At 38.2% G+C, this 16,727-nt stretch overlaps 1 protein-coding gene across 3 annotated transcripts in view; it reads left to right on the top strand.

The window, feature by feature from the left end:
• The window catches only part of TRIO (trio Rho guanine nucleotide exchange factor), a 224,410-nt gene that overhangs the window by 67,653 nt on the left and 140,030 nt on the right, over window positions 1-16,727 (top strand). For all 3 annotated transcript variants that reach the window (XR_006178638.1, XM_042870088.1, XM_042870089.1), the window contains exons 5-7: window positions 20-532; window positions 3,092-3,214; window positions 14,089-14,280. Coding sequence is in view for 2 of the 3 variants with exons in the window: in XM_042870088.1 (XP_042726022.1) it covers window positions 20-532; window positions 3,092-3,214; window positions 14,089-14,280 (828 nt within the window). In the remaining variant the exon portion in view is untranslated. The remainder of the gene's footprint in view (window positions 1-19; window positions 533-3,091; window positions 3,215-14,088; window positions 14,281-16,727) is intronic.

Raw genomic sequence — 16,727 nt, 5'->3', positions numbered from 1 at the left:
CATCTTTATTTTCTTTTAGACAAATATGGTGTCTCTGGAAGGCCTTACCAAAGTAGTTGATCCTTCTCAGCTAACCCCAGAATTTGATGGCTGTTTGGAGTACAACCATGAGGAGTGGATAGAAATCAGAGTTGCCTTTGAGGACTACATTAGCAATGCAACCCATATGCTGTCCAGACTGGAGGAACTGCAAGATATATTGTCAAAAAAGGAAATGCCTCAGGACTTGGAAGGTGCTCGCAATATGATCGAGGAACATTCACAATTAAAAAAGAAAGTCATTAAGGCCCCCATCGAGGACCTTGATGTGGAAGGACAAAAGTTGCTCCAGCGAATACAGAGCAGCGATAGCTTTCCCAAAAAGAACTCTGGGTCAGGGAATGCAGACTTACAGAATCTTTTACCCAAAGTATCCACCATGCTGGACAGGCTGCACTCAACACGGCAGCATCTGCATCAGATGTGGCATGTGCGGAAATTGAAATTGGACCAATGTTTTCAGCTCAGGCTGTTTGAGCAGGATGCTGAAAAGGTAAGAGGTTGGGGAGGGAAAGACAAGTGGGCACTGTCATTAAAAGGAACAGTGATAGACTGACTTAAGTAACAAGGATAATTACAAGTATTAATTTTTGTCTTTACAGTTATGCACTAGTCCTTTAGTAGGAAATGAGGTGGGATTTCTTTTATTGACAGTGAATCTTAGTCTCCTAAAGTAGAGAGGATGGAGTAGTAATTCTAAGCTGTAAAGAACAAAGGTAACTTTTAACCGAAGGTAAATTTAAGTGGTGATTTTAAAGATTTTGCTTTGGTATTTTTGCTCCAGACAGATGCTTTTGCATGTATCAAATAAAGATGAATGCTTCATACTTTATAAATGCAGATGATTAAGAATTACATCAGTCTCTTTTTGAGTGACCCTTGGGATTTGAATGACAGACAGTCAACAAAGTCTGATGAGGCTGACATGGGAAACTGCTTCATTGATGCCAGATTTAAGGTCCCAAGCTAAAAGCTGATGTATCTTTTTTTGACAGCGCTTATGTCATTAACAAAGGACTGACTGACTGATTTCAGAGTGTTTTGGGTTAACTAGTCCTATTGAATAATAAAGCCCTTGATTGTCATGGAATTTGAAGAACCACTATACAGGCAGTGCACTGTTAGATGAGATCAAATAAGATCTGTTTTCATAAGGAATGGTTTTGTAATCGCTCATTAACTTGCTACTGTGGAACAAATAGCTTTGAGGAAAGATGGGGAGGTTTTCTGTGGGAGAAGAAATAGTAGACTATATAGTCAAGTGGTAAATATGGTCTTTATCAGATTTCTTAAAATATTTGTCACAAGAATGCCTGAGCTGGGTGAGATCAAAGGTCTCTGTTAAACTAGTGTTCTGCTGTCCAGTTGTGGTCATTAGCAAATGCCCCGGGAAGAATAAACACAGAGCAAGCAGATACAGTACTTCTGCCTCTGTCTTCCTTTGTTTTCTTCCCCTGTACTTTCCTGTTCCCTGATCATTTCTGCTCAGGGACTTTCATAACAGGACTTCAAATGTTTTCTACTGTGTTTAAAAAAGAAACTTCTGAACCATATAAAGCAAGTGTTTACTGAATGGATGTAGCTGAAAATAGTAGGGGCGTGTGTAAGGACTGATGAAAAAATCCAGTCAAGTAAATTTAGAGTCACAAAGTTAGAAAAGAATAAGCCAGTGCTGTAGTATTGTTCATTTAGGACTCAAGTACTTTTTAGCAACTGTTCAGTGATTTATTTATGGCACAAACAAAATATATTTTGATGATGCTCAAATGGTTTTGAAATAAATGCTCTACATTTACTCATCTAAAAATTGCATACGTAACTTGGGCTTTAAGAAGCTCCCCATCGTATACTGGAGCCTAGGAATTGATCTCCGTCCTTCCATATGATTATATAAGCTCGTATCTGTATTTTCTAGATTCCTGATTCAAAGAATAATTCTATATTAGATTCATGCATTCATCTTTCAAAATAGAGGGGAATGTTAGGCACCTCAAAAGGAAGTTGACAACAGCTAGAGTGCTTGGGACTTCATTCCCACATCAACCAATAGAGTAGGATTCAAAAGATGGTTTCTGTGGTATCCTAGCCCACTTCTTGGTTAAGGCTCATGTCTCAACATACTCATACCTTTTGATAATTGATAATATTACTGTGCACACTGGTCTGAGTACTTTAACAGATGTTTAAATGAGTACTTAGTACTCATTGCTGCCATTTCTTTCAGAACAATCTTTTTCAGCTAATGCAGAGAGTAGGTAGGGAGGTCTTATGAGCTGAAATATAGCAAGGCTGTCAAGACTTGCATGTGTTAAACCTCACCTTTTACTGTGCTGCTTGGACTGTGAAAACTTTGTCTTTCAGTGCCACTGCTAACATACCTGTGAACTTCCAGTGGTGGCCATTGCTAGATAAGATCTTTCCTAAATTTTGTTTGAATATTAAAATGCTTTTCACATAGACATATTTCAAGTTTATTAGTAGATTTTTTTTTCTGGAAGAAACTTAACCTGTAACACTGCTCAAGTTTTGTTTTTTTTTTTCTAATCTTCTATGCAGTACAAAGTTTATTCTCCAATCTGTCATAAAGTTATGAACTAAAAATATCAAACTTGATAAAGGACTTGATCAGCAGGAACAAATTTATAACTGATTTCCATGAGTTGCCATTTTCATTCTAAATTACTAAACTGCTGACATAATTAAATGCTGACACTAAAGACTTGTATAAGCTTAGCAACACAGGGCTGTGCTCCAAGTGTCTTTGTTTACTATGACTTCCTACTAATGAAATTGATTTTATTGTAGTTTGCGATAAACACCTAAATGAAAGGTTCAGCAGCCTCAGCTGTTGGTCCAAGAAGTCAAATTTCAGCATTCATTTGTTTAAAATATACATTAACTTACAGGAGAAAGAGTATCGGTATGAATTTTAATGGCCTTAGATTCTTTCTGTTGTCTTTGTTCACAGATTTCTCACGTTACTTGCATATAATTTAATTTGTTCCATAACAAATGAGTGATTTTTTTTTTTTTCTGTAATATTTTCTTGTAGATGTTTGACTGGATCACACACAACAAAGGTCTGTTTCTGAACAGCTACACAGAAATAGGAACCAGTCATCCCCACGCTATGGAACTTCAGACACAGCACAATCACTTTGCCATGAACTGTATGGTAAGAACAGGCCTTACTTGACAGCACTGACACATGCATTTGCTCTTTGTAGAGGCAGAACTCAGACATCATGCACACAAGTCATCTCTTTTGTTAGAACTAGTTCAAAGCTGCATTTGAGCAATGAAATCATATGATACAAGAAGAAAATAAAGGATAGCTAAGTACAGAGGTACTGTGATCGAGCAATTAAATTGTTTGGACCACTGGCAATATTTGGTGCAACCTTGGAATTTCTGAAGTATGTGAATCCAAACTTAGAGAACCTGGGATATGTGCTTGAGTATGGTGTTACATCTCTGGGAATTGTATGTAATATGATTTATAAACAAACAAACAGAAACTACCACCACCACCAAAAAAAAAGTTCTCAGTCTTAGGTACAAGAAGTTCTGAGAAGTGATCAATAACTGACCCCAGTGTAATACTTTTCCTTTTTGATTGGAACACACACTTCTCATTTCTGATGTAGTGGAATGGAGCTAGAACAAACATTTTTCTTGTCAAATATGATCTTGAGATGAGTCATCATTACAATTAAGAATTAAATTTGTAATTGGCTGTGAGTGAAAGCTGCTTATTATCAGTTTTATGAATGCCCTGTTTGGAAATGGGGACTAAATTCTCAAGTGTACTTTGGTACTTTTTCACAAGCAGGGCGGGAGGTGTGTAAGTAACTTTGGGAGTCTGGGCCTAAATCCAGTTCCTGGCTTTCAGGGACTGGAAGAAGAACACTACCACGCTTGTTAGAAATTAACATCTTTGGCAGTTTAAGGATGGGAATTGAATTAAAGTACTGTCGAAACAATCAACTCTTGCAAGAGGGTGTTTTTGTAGGACAGGACTAGTAAGTGTGGAAAGAAAGCATGGCAAAGTACACCAGGTAATTTGTCTTGCTGAAATTATAGAAGGGATAGTAAGGCAACTCTTGTGTCTGGAATTGCCAGATGGGAGTGGAGGAGTACATTTTCTTCTGCAACTCAAATATGTTTGTGAAAGTTTAAAAAAAAATATATATCACTGAAATTTTGAAAAGAATAAAGCAAACATTGTGGAACATCGTAATGAAGTTATGTAATGTAATATCATAGATGGAGGTAACTTTGACCTTTTGGTCTAGAAGGTGCAGGTCCTCTCAGTGGGCACAGAGAATTACTCCTTCATGGAGCAACAGATGCTTGTTGCTCATAGCTCTGCACATGAAGTACAGCAGAAGTAAATTCACAGGAGGACCAAAGGTGTCATTGACATGAGATAACTTTTGGAACTTTTTAATTTTTGGATAGCTTCCCATGTTGTTCTTGGTCTTGTACTCTAAAGGTTAAAGTTACTCAGTCTGTCCAACTGTTAATTACTGTTGACCCTTCAAAACTCAGAGGCTTTTTTTCTTCTCCTTTACTTGTTTTATTTTTTTTTTTTAATTCCTGCCAGGAAACACTTCAGCAGTGGATGTAGCATAATCCCTCCCACTCTTTGCCTTTTTATGCTGCTCTCTGTTTTGCCTGTAATCAAGCATGTTAATTACACAGGAGTTTTTCTTACTTTGCCCAGTGATTTCTTGAAGCATGTGATGAACAGCTTAATTCTGGGGCAAATAAAACAACTCAAAAACTACAGGAGGCAAAAAACAAAGAAAAAAAAGAAAAAAAAAAAAAGCGGTGCTTTTTTCAATGCATTTTTGTAGTGTAGCTTCTATGAAATGGTCCTTTCCCATAGAATGGAAAAATTATGAGTCTCTGGTTTTTATTTGACCAGCTTTCAGGTGTTTGGAGTTCTATTTGGTTAAACGACAAAAACTGTTCATGTATAGTAGTGGGGATAAACAATACTGAATGCACCAAGAAAAAACAAGGAAAACTGACTGAAATTCAGCAAGCCTTATTTTTCATTTGTTTATTACTGGAAAAAATGTCAGGCAATTTTAACCCCTCCAAGTGTGTTCAGCTTCTCCCTGACCAAGTGCTTACCAAGTTGCTGTTTTTTTTCAGAGTTGATTTAAGATTCCTTACATGAATATTGTACCGCCAGAGATGGTATTTAACTTTTAACCCATCTACAGAAATGTAAATTTATTCAGTTGTGTGGCGTAGAGGAAGGAGGTATGACAACTAAGTATCATAACACATCCAGGAGATTTTGAAGGCTTTTCCTTGCGACCCTAATTGGACCCTAATAGGTCTTGCTTTTCAGGCAATGTCTTTAGGCTCACTTTAGGCAGCGGAGGTCTGTTTAAAGGATAAATGCTGCCCAAGCAGCTAAATACAACCTCTTGCACTTAGTCATAGCTTAACCCTGATAACTGATGTTGCAGCTGCTTTACTTAATGGCACTGTGATTGCCACAGGGCACATGGTCCCTTCACAGCAGGTGCTACCCTCCATCAATAGCTGGCCCTCCTATCTTCCCTTCCTCCCTGAGTGGAAGCTTGGCTTTCCAGAGGGCACAGGAGGGCAGGTTCTGCAGCTGCTTCTACTGAGCTTGGGTGAGATGCCAAAAATTTAATCTGATCATCCAGTTCGAAATGAACCACCTGGTTGTAAGCCATCGTGAAAACTACTTAGTTCCTGTCATCAACAAGAGTTTGTTACATCAAGGGCAAAGAGGATTTACTGAATATTTCCTTTTTCCTTATAATGGCTTTCTGCCATTTTTAGAATCAGTACTACAGCAGAAAGTGGTTGAAAGTATAAGCCAAATATGGTAAAACAAAAAGGTGAAGAATACACTGGGGCAGGAAATAGAACTGTACTTTCAGCAGCAGGCATCTTATGTATTAAGTATGTGATAGACTGACTGATGTGGTTGCCCTTCAAGGTACTAAAAGTAAGTTTATGGAAGTCTTAAGCTTAATGCATAGTCTGATTCTCACTGAGACTGTCCTAGAGAAAATCTGGATAGATAAAGTGATATACTTCAAAGGTGGAAATGTGCTTTGTTACCGTTTGTTAACACACATATGTTGATGTGGCTAGGAATGCTCTCTGAAATGTTCACGTGTTTAATATGGTCTGCCATTACTGAAATCAAGCACTGATTAGTGGCAAGACCATTTCTTTACAGGGCAAGTAATCCTCATCTTCTCTGGCTGTGGGGAAGAACAGTATCTCAGAGATTCTTTCCTGTAAAGATGAGAGTGGTTTTTTACTGTCATTTAAAAGGCCTGTTCTCAGCTACAAAAAACTGTTGTTGTCAAGTCCTGAGATTTATGAGAGCTAAGCAATACTCTGTTTTAGCTTCACGTTCCTCTTTGGATGACTAAACGAATGCTTCACTTCTCAAAACAAGTTTTTAGACCTTTTAAGGTAAAAACTTGCAAATAAGGCATCACAGGAGTTGTAAATATAATATATATATATATATATGTATATATATAGTTTTTAAACTGCAAAAATTAAGAAGCTGTGATTGTACCATTAGTCTTGCTTGGAAGAGTCAGAGGGGCTGATACTGTGTCTGTCCGCTCTTTTTTTCCCCTGCTATTTTCCTCAAGTCCTCTGGGATTTAATGGAGACTAAAGCAGCCATGAAATATGTGTGAGGAGTACAATGATGTTATCTATATCAATATTTTCTTCAACTCTTCAAGAAAGCAAGATTAAATGGCCTTCCTTTCATTAAGCTCAACTATGCCCCTTACTATGTAGGTGAGAGTCAAAATGATTGGAAAGCAGTTCAGTAAAAAAAAAAAAAAAAGCTTTCCATAGAGGAAGTTGACTGCCTACTGTTAAAGGGTGTGTTGTGACTACTTCTCATTTCAGGATGCTGATTGGGGCCATCAGTAGAATCTGCGTTTGTTAGCTGTAGTCCGAAAAATCCTGTTACTGTATCACTTGTAAGCCTGTTTCTAAATTGATTCATACTGTTTGCCGAACAAGCTGTTGGCATATACTAGACCATTTTTTATCAAGATAGCAATTGATTTATTTCACTAAAAAAGAAGAAGCCAGAGATGAACATTGGTGGGAGTTTAAGTAACCTAAAATAGAAGTATGAACACAGTACTTGAATCTCACTGGGATTACAGAGTTAAAAGTTGCAGGGATGACGTACTTGGCTTGGCTTGCTCAAATCCAGCCACAGGGACTGGTACAAAGGAAAATATTAAGAAGGTCAGGTGAGGTAACATTGGCTTAGCTGACAGTTAGTGTGACTCTTTCTTCTATGTTGTACTGTGGACATTTTTCACTCTGGGTTCTTTTTTGTATTTCAAATATGCAGATTTGTCATTTGAGATAGACTCAAGCTCAGTGTGAATTCTATATTCACCTAAAATGAGCTTTCTGAGACTTCAGGAAACAAGACCAAATCCATAAGTTGTGAATTGTGCATTTCTCAGATCACCTTGAAATGCAGAAATGCAGACTTTACTCAGAATGGTAAATAGTGCAAGCTAGCTCTTCTGTCCTATTTTGTTCTCTTTCAAGTGACAGATTGCTCATGCAGGGCTTTCAGTAAAAATACATAGATAAAACTTTAGCAATAAAATCTATCACTTGTCCAACCAATCTAACACCCCTAATAGAAAAGGTTAAAGTTTCAAAATGGGAATGGGGCAGGAGAGCAGATATTATGTATTCAGTGACCTTTATTAGTAGTTCTGAATAATTTTAATTCAAGCAAACGATATATTTGTGGTGTTCTTGAAGTTCTCCATTCAAGGAATGCACAATTATGGGTATTGATCAGACTGGGAGGATATTTTGAGTTCACATCCATAAGGTATTCTTTCTGGTGTTAGAGTAGTTAATGCTTGGACAAAAGCTTCAAGGCCACCAACCTGAGAAGGGACTGAAAAGGCAAGCTGAGTTCAGACTATTTCCAGCTTCTGAGAGGCACTCTGAAATCAACAAATAATAAGCTATGTGTGCAAAATTTAAGGAAGAAATAAGTAAAAAAAAGTGTAAAAAGCAGTCAACTGGAGAGAAGTTAATGCAGTAAGTAGTATGTTCACGTCACGTTCAACTCATGAACTGAAAAAACAGTTGTGTTACTGTAAGGGAGCTATCCTTACTTCACCTTTGGTAATAGTTGTGGATGCTGAACCTAAGATTTGTAAAGAAATTCCTTTTTTTTTTTTTTTTTTTTTTTTTTTCAATAGGTCCTTCTAGGGAACTAGACTCAGTTTATGTCACCATTCCTAATGTCATGATGAGAAATGTTGAAGTGAAAATGTCACAACTGTAATGGCGGGATGAAGGCATGGGTATTTACAATGAGAAAATGAAAGTAAATGAAAAGGAAGGGAGGAAAATATGGTGGTGATGGTGTTGGACTAGAGAGTCTTGCACTAAGTTTTCCCAGGTCTACCATGAAGAGTTTAGGAGAGTGAGAAGGAAAATGTGAAGAAAGTTGAGTAGGGTAAAATTATGTTTAACTCATTAAAGTACTGATAGCAGCAGTTATTTAGTTATTTTGAGAATCTGTGTAGTTGCAGTGTAGTTTAACTCCTTCATTAATTGTGTTTTGTACATTGCTGATTTTATTCCTGTTCAGGGGAAGAGACCAGGTGGCATCTTTGGTGGTTCTGCAGCTCCCTTTGCTGTTGCTGCAAGAGAGATAGTATAAGTGGGCTTGAAATCATTTAGATCATTAAAGCAGCCGTTACTTCATACATTAATACTATACTTTACCTTATTTGCCACTTTGGTGAAGTGGCAGAGAAATTGGAAATTCTGTTGCTAGAATACTGCTAAAATATTTTCATCATAGGCAATTAGTTTATAACACTGCAATATATTATTAAAGGTGCTATTCAGTATCTTATGGATCATGTCACTGAGGTGGCTGTTTTTAACATCAAATGCCAAATAATCTGTGTGTCAGAAAAATCCTGCTTGGAATTTTAGAGTAAACCTTTTGTAAATGGATGTGGGAAAATCAGGAAATAAAGCAAAGCCTTCAGGGCATCTGCTATATATTTTGTGTTAAGTATGATAGAAGTTCAGTCAAGCTGGCAGGTTGTTGCCTCTGTTTTCCCCTGTGTAGTCCCTTTGCAGGCGCACACCAGGGAATGACACAGTGCACTGCTGCTTGTGTTAAGCTTCTAATTGTGTTGCCTTGCTAAGCTGAGCAATCTGTTTTGTTGTTTCTATATGTACGCTCTCTGCAGGGAATAATTTTGCCATGAGGAACTTTCTGGGTGTTGTAATTTTTCAGCTTCTGGCTAGAGGGTATTGTGTGACAAAGAAATTGTACAAAAAAGCAGTAATATATTTTCTGTACATGCTGCAGTGCAGTAAGTTGAGTTGTTACAACAGTTATGTGTAACACGATGTAAGAAACAAGTATTACTGCCTCATTTCAGCTTTTAAACAGCTGGAGCGTACCTAGAAACTGCATTTGCCTCATGCAGATTCATGTGATGCAAGTGAGGTGCCTAACAAATTATTGAATTATTATTACCTAATCACTGTTCTTTCTCTAACTAAAACTGGGATGTAAATCCATACAGTGAATAAGAATTCTATTCCGGGAACCAAGGAAATGAGCACTAGCTTGCTTGAAACAGTGCTTGCAAAAAATAAGCATTGCACAAAATATACATTTGTCATTATAGCAACGACAGCGGAGCTGTTCGTCCCTTCAGAATAAGGAACAAAATTTGTTAATCAGTTAAACATGGTCTAATTGTAGTGAATTTGTGTTTGATATTCTGTGTCTCCTTAACTAAATCTGTCTTTTTTGGCTCATTGCATTCTAGAATACTGAAATTTAAACTTTTAGCAGATGTATCAGGAGATAAGGGTTAAGATAGTGGAAAAAATTAGTTGAGATTATTACAGGTCTTTTTGAGAAAAGAAACGTGGTATGAATGGCTGTCAGCACATTTATTCATATTCATACTACTGCAGTGGGCATTCCATGTTTGTGAAGCCAGACTGCCACGGGAAGCTGAATGCATTTTAAGCCCAGCTCAGTTTTGATTTGCTTAGCTACTGGTGCTCTATCCTTCATATCTAACCGACATTTCAGAATTTCAAAAATTCTTATATTATGGCATGTAGATGGTTCACGTGGCAGTCTTTTTTTTTTTTTTATTTCAGCACACATATTTTCTTGCCACTGACCACATACTGGTCAGTGTATGGACAGTGTATGGAGAACCACATACTGGTTCTCCATATTCATTCAGCATTCTGGCATTTATGCTTTGTACACTTGAGTGTAAGCAGTCTAGATTGTTTAAAAAATTTGTTTGAAATAACAAGTCAGTTCTCTTATAGTTGTTCAGATGTGCTTAAGAGGAAGGCATAGGCACGTGAGGTAACAAAAAAGAGAAGATATTATGCAGGAGAGAAAAATAGGCAACTTAGCACCATTGTGCTCAATTTAAGTGAAGCAACTGAGGTATGAGTTGTCAGGAAAGTTTTATGTCCTTCCTTGAGTTGATGCACGCATAACTAAGACAGATCTGTGCTAGTTACCACTCAGACGAGCCAGTGCTGTGAGGCCAGGGGGAACTGCAGCACTCACTCCAGCCAGCTTGTCAAAGGCCCTCTGCAGCAGCTCAGTGCTGCCAAGTAGTGGTTTCACCTGGGGGGGAGCTACATGGCGTTGGGTGCCCACATCCCAGCGTTCCCCCCAACTTCTCTTGCTGGTAGAATAGACAGACTTTGGCACAACCTCCTTATCAAATCTATGTGCAGTAATAAAACAATACAGTTTTCTAGCAATTTCAGGTTTTGTTCTTCTGTCACTTGTTATAATTATGGCCTTTAGTGAGGGCTGCTGCAAGTGATTCTTGCATGCATTGTTCTGTTTTTCTTGGCTCATTATGCTCTTTTCCTCAGCCCTTCACCAGGGGCAAGGCAGGGTTGCTGCTACTGCTGCTGACAGGTACCTGGGTACTCTGCAATCTTTCTTAGGTACTGGAATTTCAGAAAGTGCTGCACAAATAATGAAGGAGAAGACAGAAAGAAAATGCAGCTTCGCATTGAGGCTTCAAGGAGTGCCGGGGGCCCCTTCCCAGTACTGGAGAAGCCGGAGGTGGTTTCCTTGCCCAAAGGAAGCTTGCAGTTATTAAGGAGCTTTGTTGCCAAGTAAAGGGGCTGCAGGAGGAGGTCAGCAGACTCGCACAGCATCAGAGATAATGAGAAAGAGATTGATCGGATCTTTTCTAGCTTGAAGATATGAAGCTACTAATTGTACTGAAGGGAGAGTCAGGCAGAGTCTGTGCCTGCCTGTTTGGGAAGTGAGGGTTCCCATGATGTTAAAGGTTGGATGATGATAATGGCTTCTGGCACAAGGAGTAAGGTTTCTGCTCCACCTCAAGATTCACAGCTGTAGAATAGGTTCATTGACCTCATAACTGTTGAGGAGCCAGAAGCTGTGTCACATTGAAGCATCTGTGTTCGCTGAGTGAGTATGAGCCACATAGGATCAGAAAAAGGAAACAGCAAGTGATAGTGGGAGACTCCCTTCTGAAGGGGACAGGTTTGCAGATGAGGTTATCTGACTCCTTGTCTATGGATGTTTGCTGCTTACTGGGGCTTACTTGGATTTGGGATATTGGAGAAACACTGCCAAAGTTTGTCCAGCCCTCAGGCTATTACCCTGCCATTCTTCCATGTTGAGCATACCAGTGATACTGCTAAGATGATCTGGAAAGTATCAAACATCATTACTTGGCTCCAGGAGCCTTGGCCAAGATCCTGGGGAGGGGCAGGTGATGTTCTCCTCAGACCTGCTGATGAGAAGATGGGACTTAAGAAGAAGCAGACAGATCCTGCAGGTCAACAAATGATTACACAACTAGTATTTGCACCAGGGTATTTGCTTCTATACCCACTTGAACATTTACTGGGTCTTCAGAATGTGGAAGATGCTTCCCTTTCATTGGACTTCATCCTCATGGGAGACCTGGTCTACCTGAATACCACCTAGAGGGTGAGCACTGCAGTGCACAAGTAATTCATGAGGCTTCTGGCATAGTTGACTGAGGAGGTAATGGAGGAAGTTGTCTGCTGGACATGATTCCCACAAACAAGGAAGAACTAGCTGGGAATATGAAGGTCAGAGACTGTACTCATTCCAGTAACTATGAGATGATGGAGCTCACTTGATAATCTTGATAAGTGGGAGGAAGGCATTAAGTAGGATCTCAACCCTCACTTGAGGGGGAGTAGACTTGTCCGTTTTCACAGTATGATTGGAAGAAGCCTTTAGGATGCAGTCCTGGAGAGAAGAGAGTTCCAGGAGAGCTGATTAATTTTCAAGTATCAACTCTGTGATTGAGTTATATCCATCAAACTGAGCATAAAGTCAAGCGAAGGCAGCAGGAGGCTTGTGCAGGAGTTCCTGATAAGAATGGAAGTGCACGGGAAATAGTGGAAGAATCTAGGAATAGAAAGATGCTGATTGTGCAGAAATGAGGTTTGGCAAGTCAAAGATCCCTTGTTAAGGAATGAGAAGATCAACAAGAAAAGTTTCTACAGCTGTATCAGCAGAAAAAGGAAGACTAGGGAAAGAGTAGGCCTGCTACTGAAGGTGATCCTCTGTTTAGCACTGTCGAGTTCTGGGCTCTGCAGTGCTAGAAGGTCATGAACTTGATGAAGCACATGCAGCAAACGGAAACAGAGATGATGAAAGGTTTGAAGCATCTGTTGTGCAAGAATGCTGGGATTGGCTTCCTCGGATAAGAGAATGCTCAGAAGGAAGTATGTATTAAAAATATGTTAAAAAATATAAAAGATACCTGATGGGAGAGAGTAAAGGAAACAGTACCAGATTTTGTGGTATGGTAGCAAATAACAGAACAAGAAATAATGAGAACAAGCTGAAATACAATAAATTTCCTTTAAACATTAAAAAAAAAGTAAAAATAAAAAATATTGTATAAATATTTACTCTGGGAATATTAAATACTGGAACATGTTGCCCAGAGACTGTGTTGTTTCCATCCTTGGAGAATTTCAAAACCCCATTGGATGTGGTCCAAAGCAACCTACTCTGATTCAACCCTATTTTGAGCAGGGAGCTCAACTAGATGATCTCTAGAGCAGATCCCCAGCTTCAACAATCCTGTGATTCTGAGTACTTTATTCCAGCAATCAGTGTCAGCCAGGTTAGAAGAAATCTCAACCCAGAACTGTGTACATATAGCTCTGGAAGAGCTACTCACAGTTTTTGGTAGTTAAATTATTCTTGTTTCTGGCTTTGAAGAAATCAGAAACACTTGTTTGTTCATACAGAATCAAGAGCAGCTTTTAGATGCTTTAGGCCAAAATACGTATGTGAGTTAAATGGAAAGAAAACTGCAGTGACTGAGAGCCATCATTATGTACTTTCAGTATGCTAGAGAATCTTTACTGGTCTCTGACTTTTTTTTTTGGTCTACCTTTTAGTGTTCGGCTTTGAGCAAATACAATGGCATATATATACAATATAAATGCAATCTAAACTATTGAACACCTTAGAACAGAGTTCTGCATTTTGTTACTTAAAAAGTAGAAATGTTTTCAGAAGTTGAAGTAAAAATTTGTAGAGCAGTATTTCATTTCTTCATATGATGGGGCAATTAAATGCCTACTAATTATACTTTTATTTCTTTTACTGTCTGTGCTATGCGTCTTTTTGGCCTGAACTTTTATGGTCAGCTCTTCCTCTTTATTGTAATAATGGGTTCGTAGCATGGCTTTGTTTAAACTGATCATTGAGTTCTCTTGTTGTTTCAGGTTGTCCTTGTCCATTGCCAATAATACCAACAGGCTGCTCCATTATAATGCCTAGATTTCAAAGTCAGGCATGCACAAATATGTCACACAAAACCAGTCTACTAAGCATAACTGTCATAAAGAATGCTTTTTATAAAAGTATAGCTGTACACTTAAGTGATCTACAAACTTCAGTTAATCTTTCCCTTCTTCTTCTCCACAGAATGTGTATGTAAACATAAACCGCATCATGTCAGTAGCAAATCGTCTGGTTGAGTCTGGCCATTACGCTTCACAGCAAATAAAACAGATTGCTAGTCAATTGGAGCAAGAATGGAAAGCATTTGCTGCAGCCTTGGATGAACGTAGCACGTTACTGGATATGTCCTCCATCTTCCATCAGAAAGCTGAACAGGTTAGTGAACGCGGAGGGTGTCAAAAGAAGTTTCTGTGTTTGAATGGTGAATTGTGCTGTTGTGCTTAGTCCAAATTGAAAGTAAATAGAGTGATTAAAAAGCAAGAATGCCAGAGCATTAATTTTTGCCTATTTCAGCTGATGTTTAGATGAAAATTTGCTCTCTATAAGACAGCTTACTGCCTTTATATTCTCCCCATACTGTCTTGCCCATACCAGTGCAAGACCGATCTTAGCCAAATTACATATATGAATTAAAACAGCAGAGACATAAAAGCTAAGTTGTATGAAGCTTTTGAGTTGGAAGAAAGAAAGATAAGCATTTAGCTTTAAATAGAATTAATATAATGCCTTTTCTACATCCAGAAATCATTCACTGGTACTATTGGCCCTACCCCTCCACCTTGTTGAGAGAAGTATTCACAAATCAGTCTTTGAGTTATCAAGGATACTCAACTATAACTTAATATATAACTCAACTTTAATTTAACTCATAGTGATTGCTTATAGAAAACTATCTGAACTAGTCTGAAAGTTAAGAAGGTAATTAACTGTCTTCTGAATCTGAAATGGTGGTGGGAAATGTTTACTTAGTATTGTGTAAGAGATTTTTCCTAAGTTAAATAAAAAATTTAGCTGTAGGCCTATACCAATTATTTTAATTAAGTCATTATCTGTGTGCAACTGCAAGAGAGGAGGTATATGTAGGAGAAATAGGAATAAATATCCCCAAGTTAATAGTCTGTCTTGATGGTGAAAGCACGTTCTTCCCCTCGAGGGGATTCAGCTCCGAAGGAGTGTCTGCTGTTGAGTCATCCATTGATATTATAGACTGTCTGCTGTGTATGTCTCTGGTGAATTTGGAGAGCAGAGGTTCTTGGATGGATATGGCTGACTGAAGCTCTGGTATGCTGCACAGCTGCCGTAAATAATTTTCTTTCCATTTGCCATCCTAAGTTGGCTCTAAGAAAAAGTGGCATGTCTGATATAACTGTAGGAAAATTGAACAGACCAGTTGGGTGCTGATAACAACAGAAAATAAGAGACAGCACACCTTAAGAATTTTTTTTTTCCTATTTTCTACTATACAGAAATTCTACATAATTTTCCACGGATTAGAAAAATGAACATAAGAAGGTGCAAAAATACACAGTGCCTCTTGGTAGTGATGACACTGTTTAATCTTAGAAAGCTTAGAAAGGTAAATTACATAAACTAGTGTCACTGTAATAAATATTAGCAGATTTTAAAGAGAAGTCACTTTAAAAAAAAAAAAAAAAAAAAAGAGGAAATGATTTTCTGTTGTAAAAGATACCAACTGGCTTGAAGCATTTGTTAGAAACATTCTGATAGGTAAGCAGCATTGATGCTTTTCTAACTAATGGGTTATTTAGCTTAATGTTTATGCACTGTTGGCCTTACAAGAGGGAGGAAGATAGGTAACTGGGAGAAAGATGAAGAGGTGGTTGTACTCTGGCTGAAGTGGTGTCCTTTTCCATAATAAAAAATTGATCTTAAACAGAAGTCTAGAGAGTAAACTTTTCATGTGCATGCGGGCAAGCTGTGGTAGGAGTTGGTGTTACCTTCTTCAGCACAAAATGCATTCATAACAGGGGAAACAGAGAATTTGCAGCAAGGAAATATTGCAGCATCTGCAGAGCATAATTTACTTAGTCTCCATAATTGCTCCTTCTGCAGTTTTCACTTGATGATTAACTATGATGGATTGATACAGTTGCTTTGTAGGCTACCTGGCCATGATGTATTAGCAGTTGAATTAACAGTGGAGAGTGAGTCTGGAACAAGGGGGATAACCCTTTAAGAGACAAAAAAATGGCTGAAATAGAAGTAGTAAAAGATGTAACACATCCCTTTCAAATGCATATTTACTCTTGCAAGTAACAGTTATGTGTTGTTGCCCCCTCAGACACTAGTGAAAACTGCCCAACTGTCAGTGCATGCTGTCTGAAACAAAAGACTCAGCTCTGTGGTCCCACACAGAGCTGCTTTTGACAGTTAGTGCTTAATGTTAGTGATTTTTAGAACTGTTCCTCAAAGAAATGAGAATTAAGCAATTATATAAGTAAGCGTTTTATCACTCTGTCTTCCAGCTGTCAAACAATAATGTAGTACCAGATTACTTTTTTCTCAAAAGGCTACATGAGATCCAGGAATTAAGAAATATATGATGAGAGAAATGGTTTGGATTCTTAAAACTTTTGGGATTTTTGAACTCACAAAGAGAAGATAAATTTATTTTACAGGATACCATGTGTGCTTTGCTATACTAAATTTAACAGCTATAAAAGTTTTGTAAAAGCAGATTATTTTTTTCCTCTTTCCTTTCCTAGCATAACAAGGGTATAAAATTCATGCCCCCTAGCTGCAAAAATAAGTTGACAGAACTTCAGATATGCATGCAGCTATGGTGACAGGTTCTCTTCTGT

Source organism: Lagopus leucura, unplaced genomic scaffold (assembly GCF_019238085.1).
Source record: "Lagopus leucura isolate 7727_CA_CO unplaced genomic scaffold, USGS_WTPT01 Super-Scaffold_100002, whole genome shotgun sequence".
Classification (NCBI taxonomy): Eukaryota; Metazoa; Chordata; class Aves; order Galliformes; family Phasianidae; genus Lagopus; species Lagopus leucura.
Note: the sequence above shows the minus strand (reverse complement) of the source record. Positions and strands in the feature narration are given on the sequence as shown.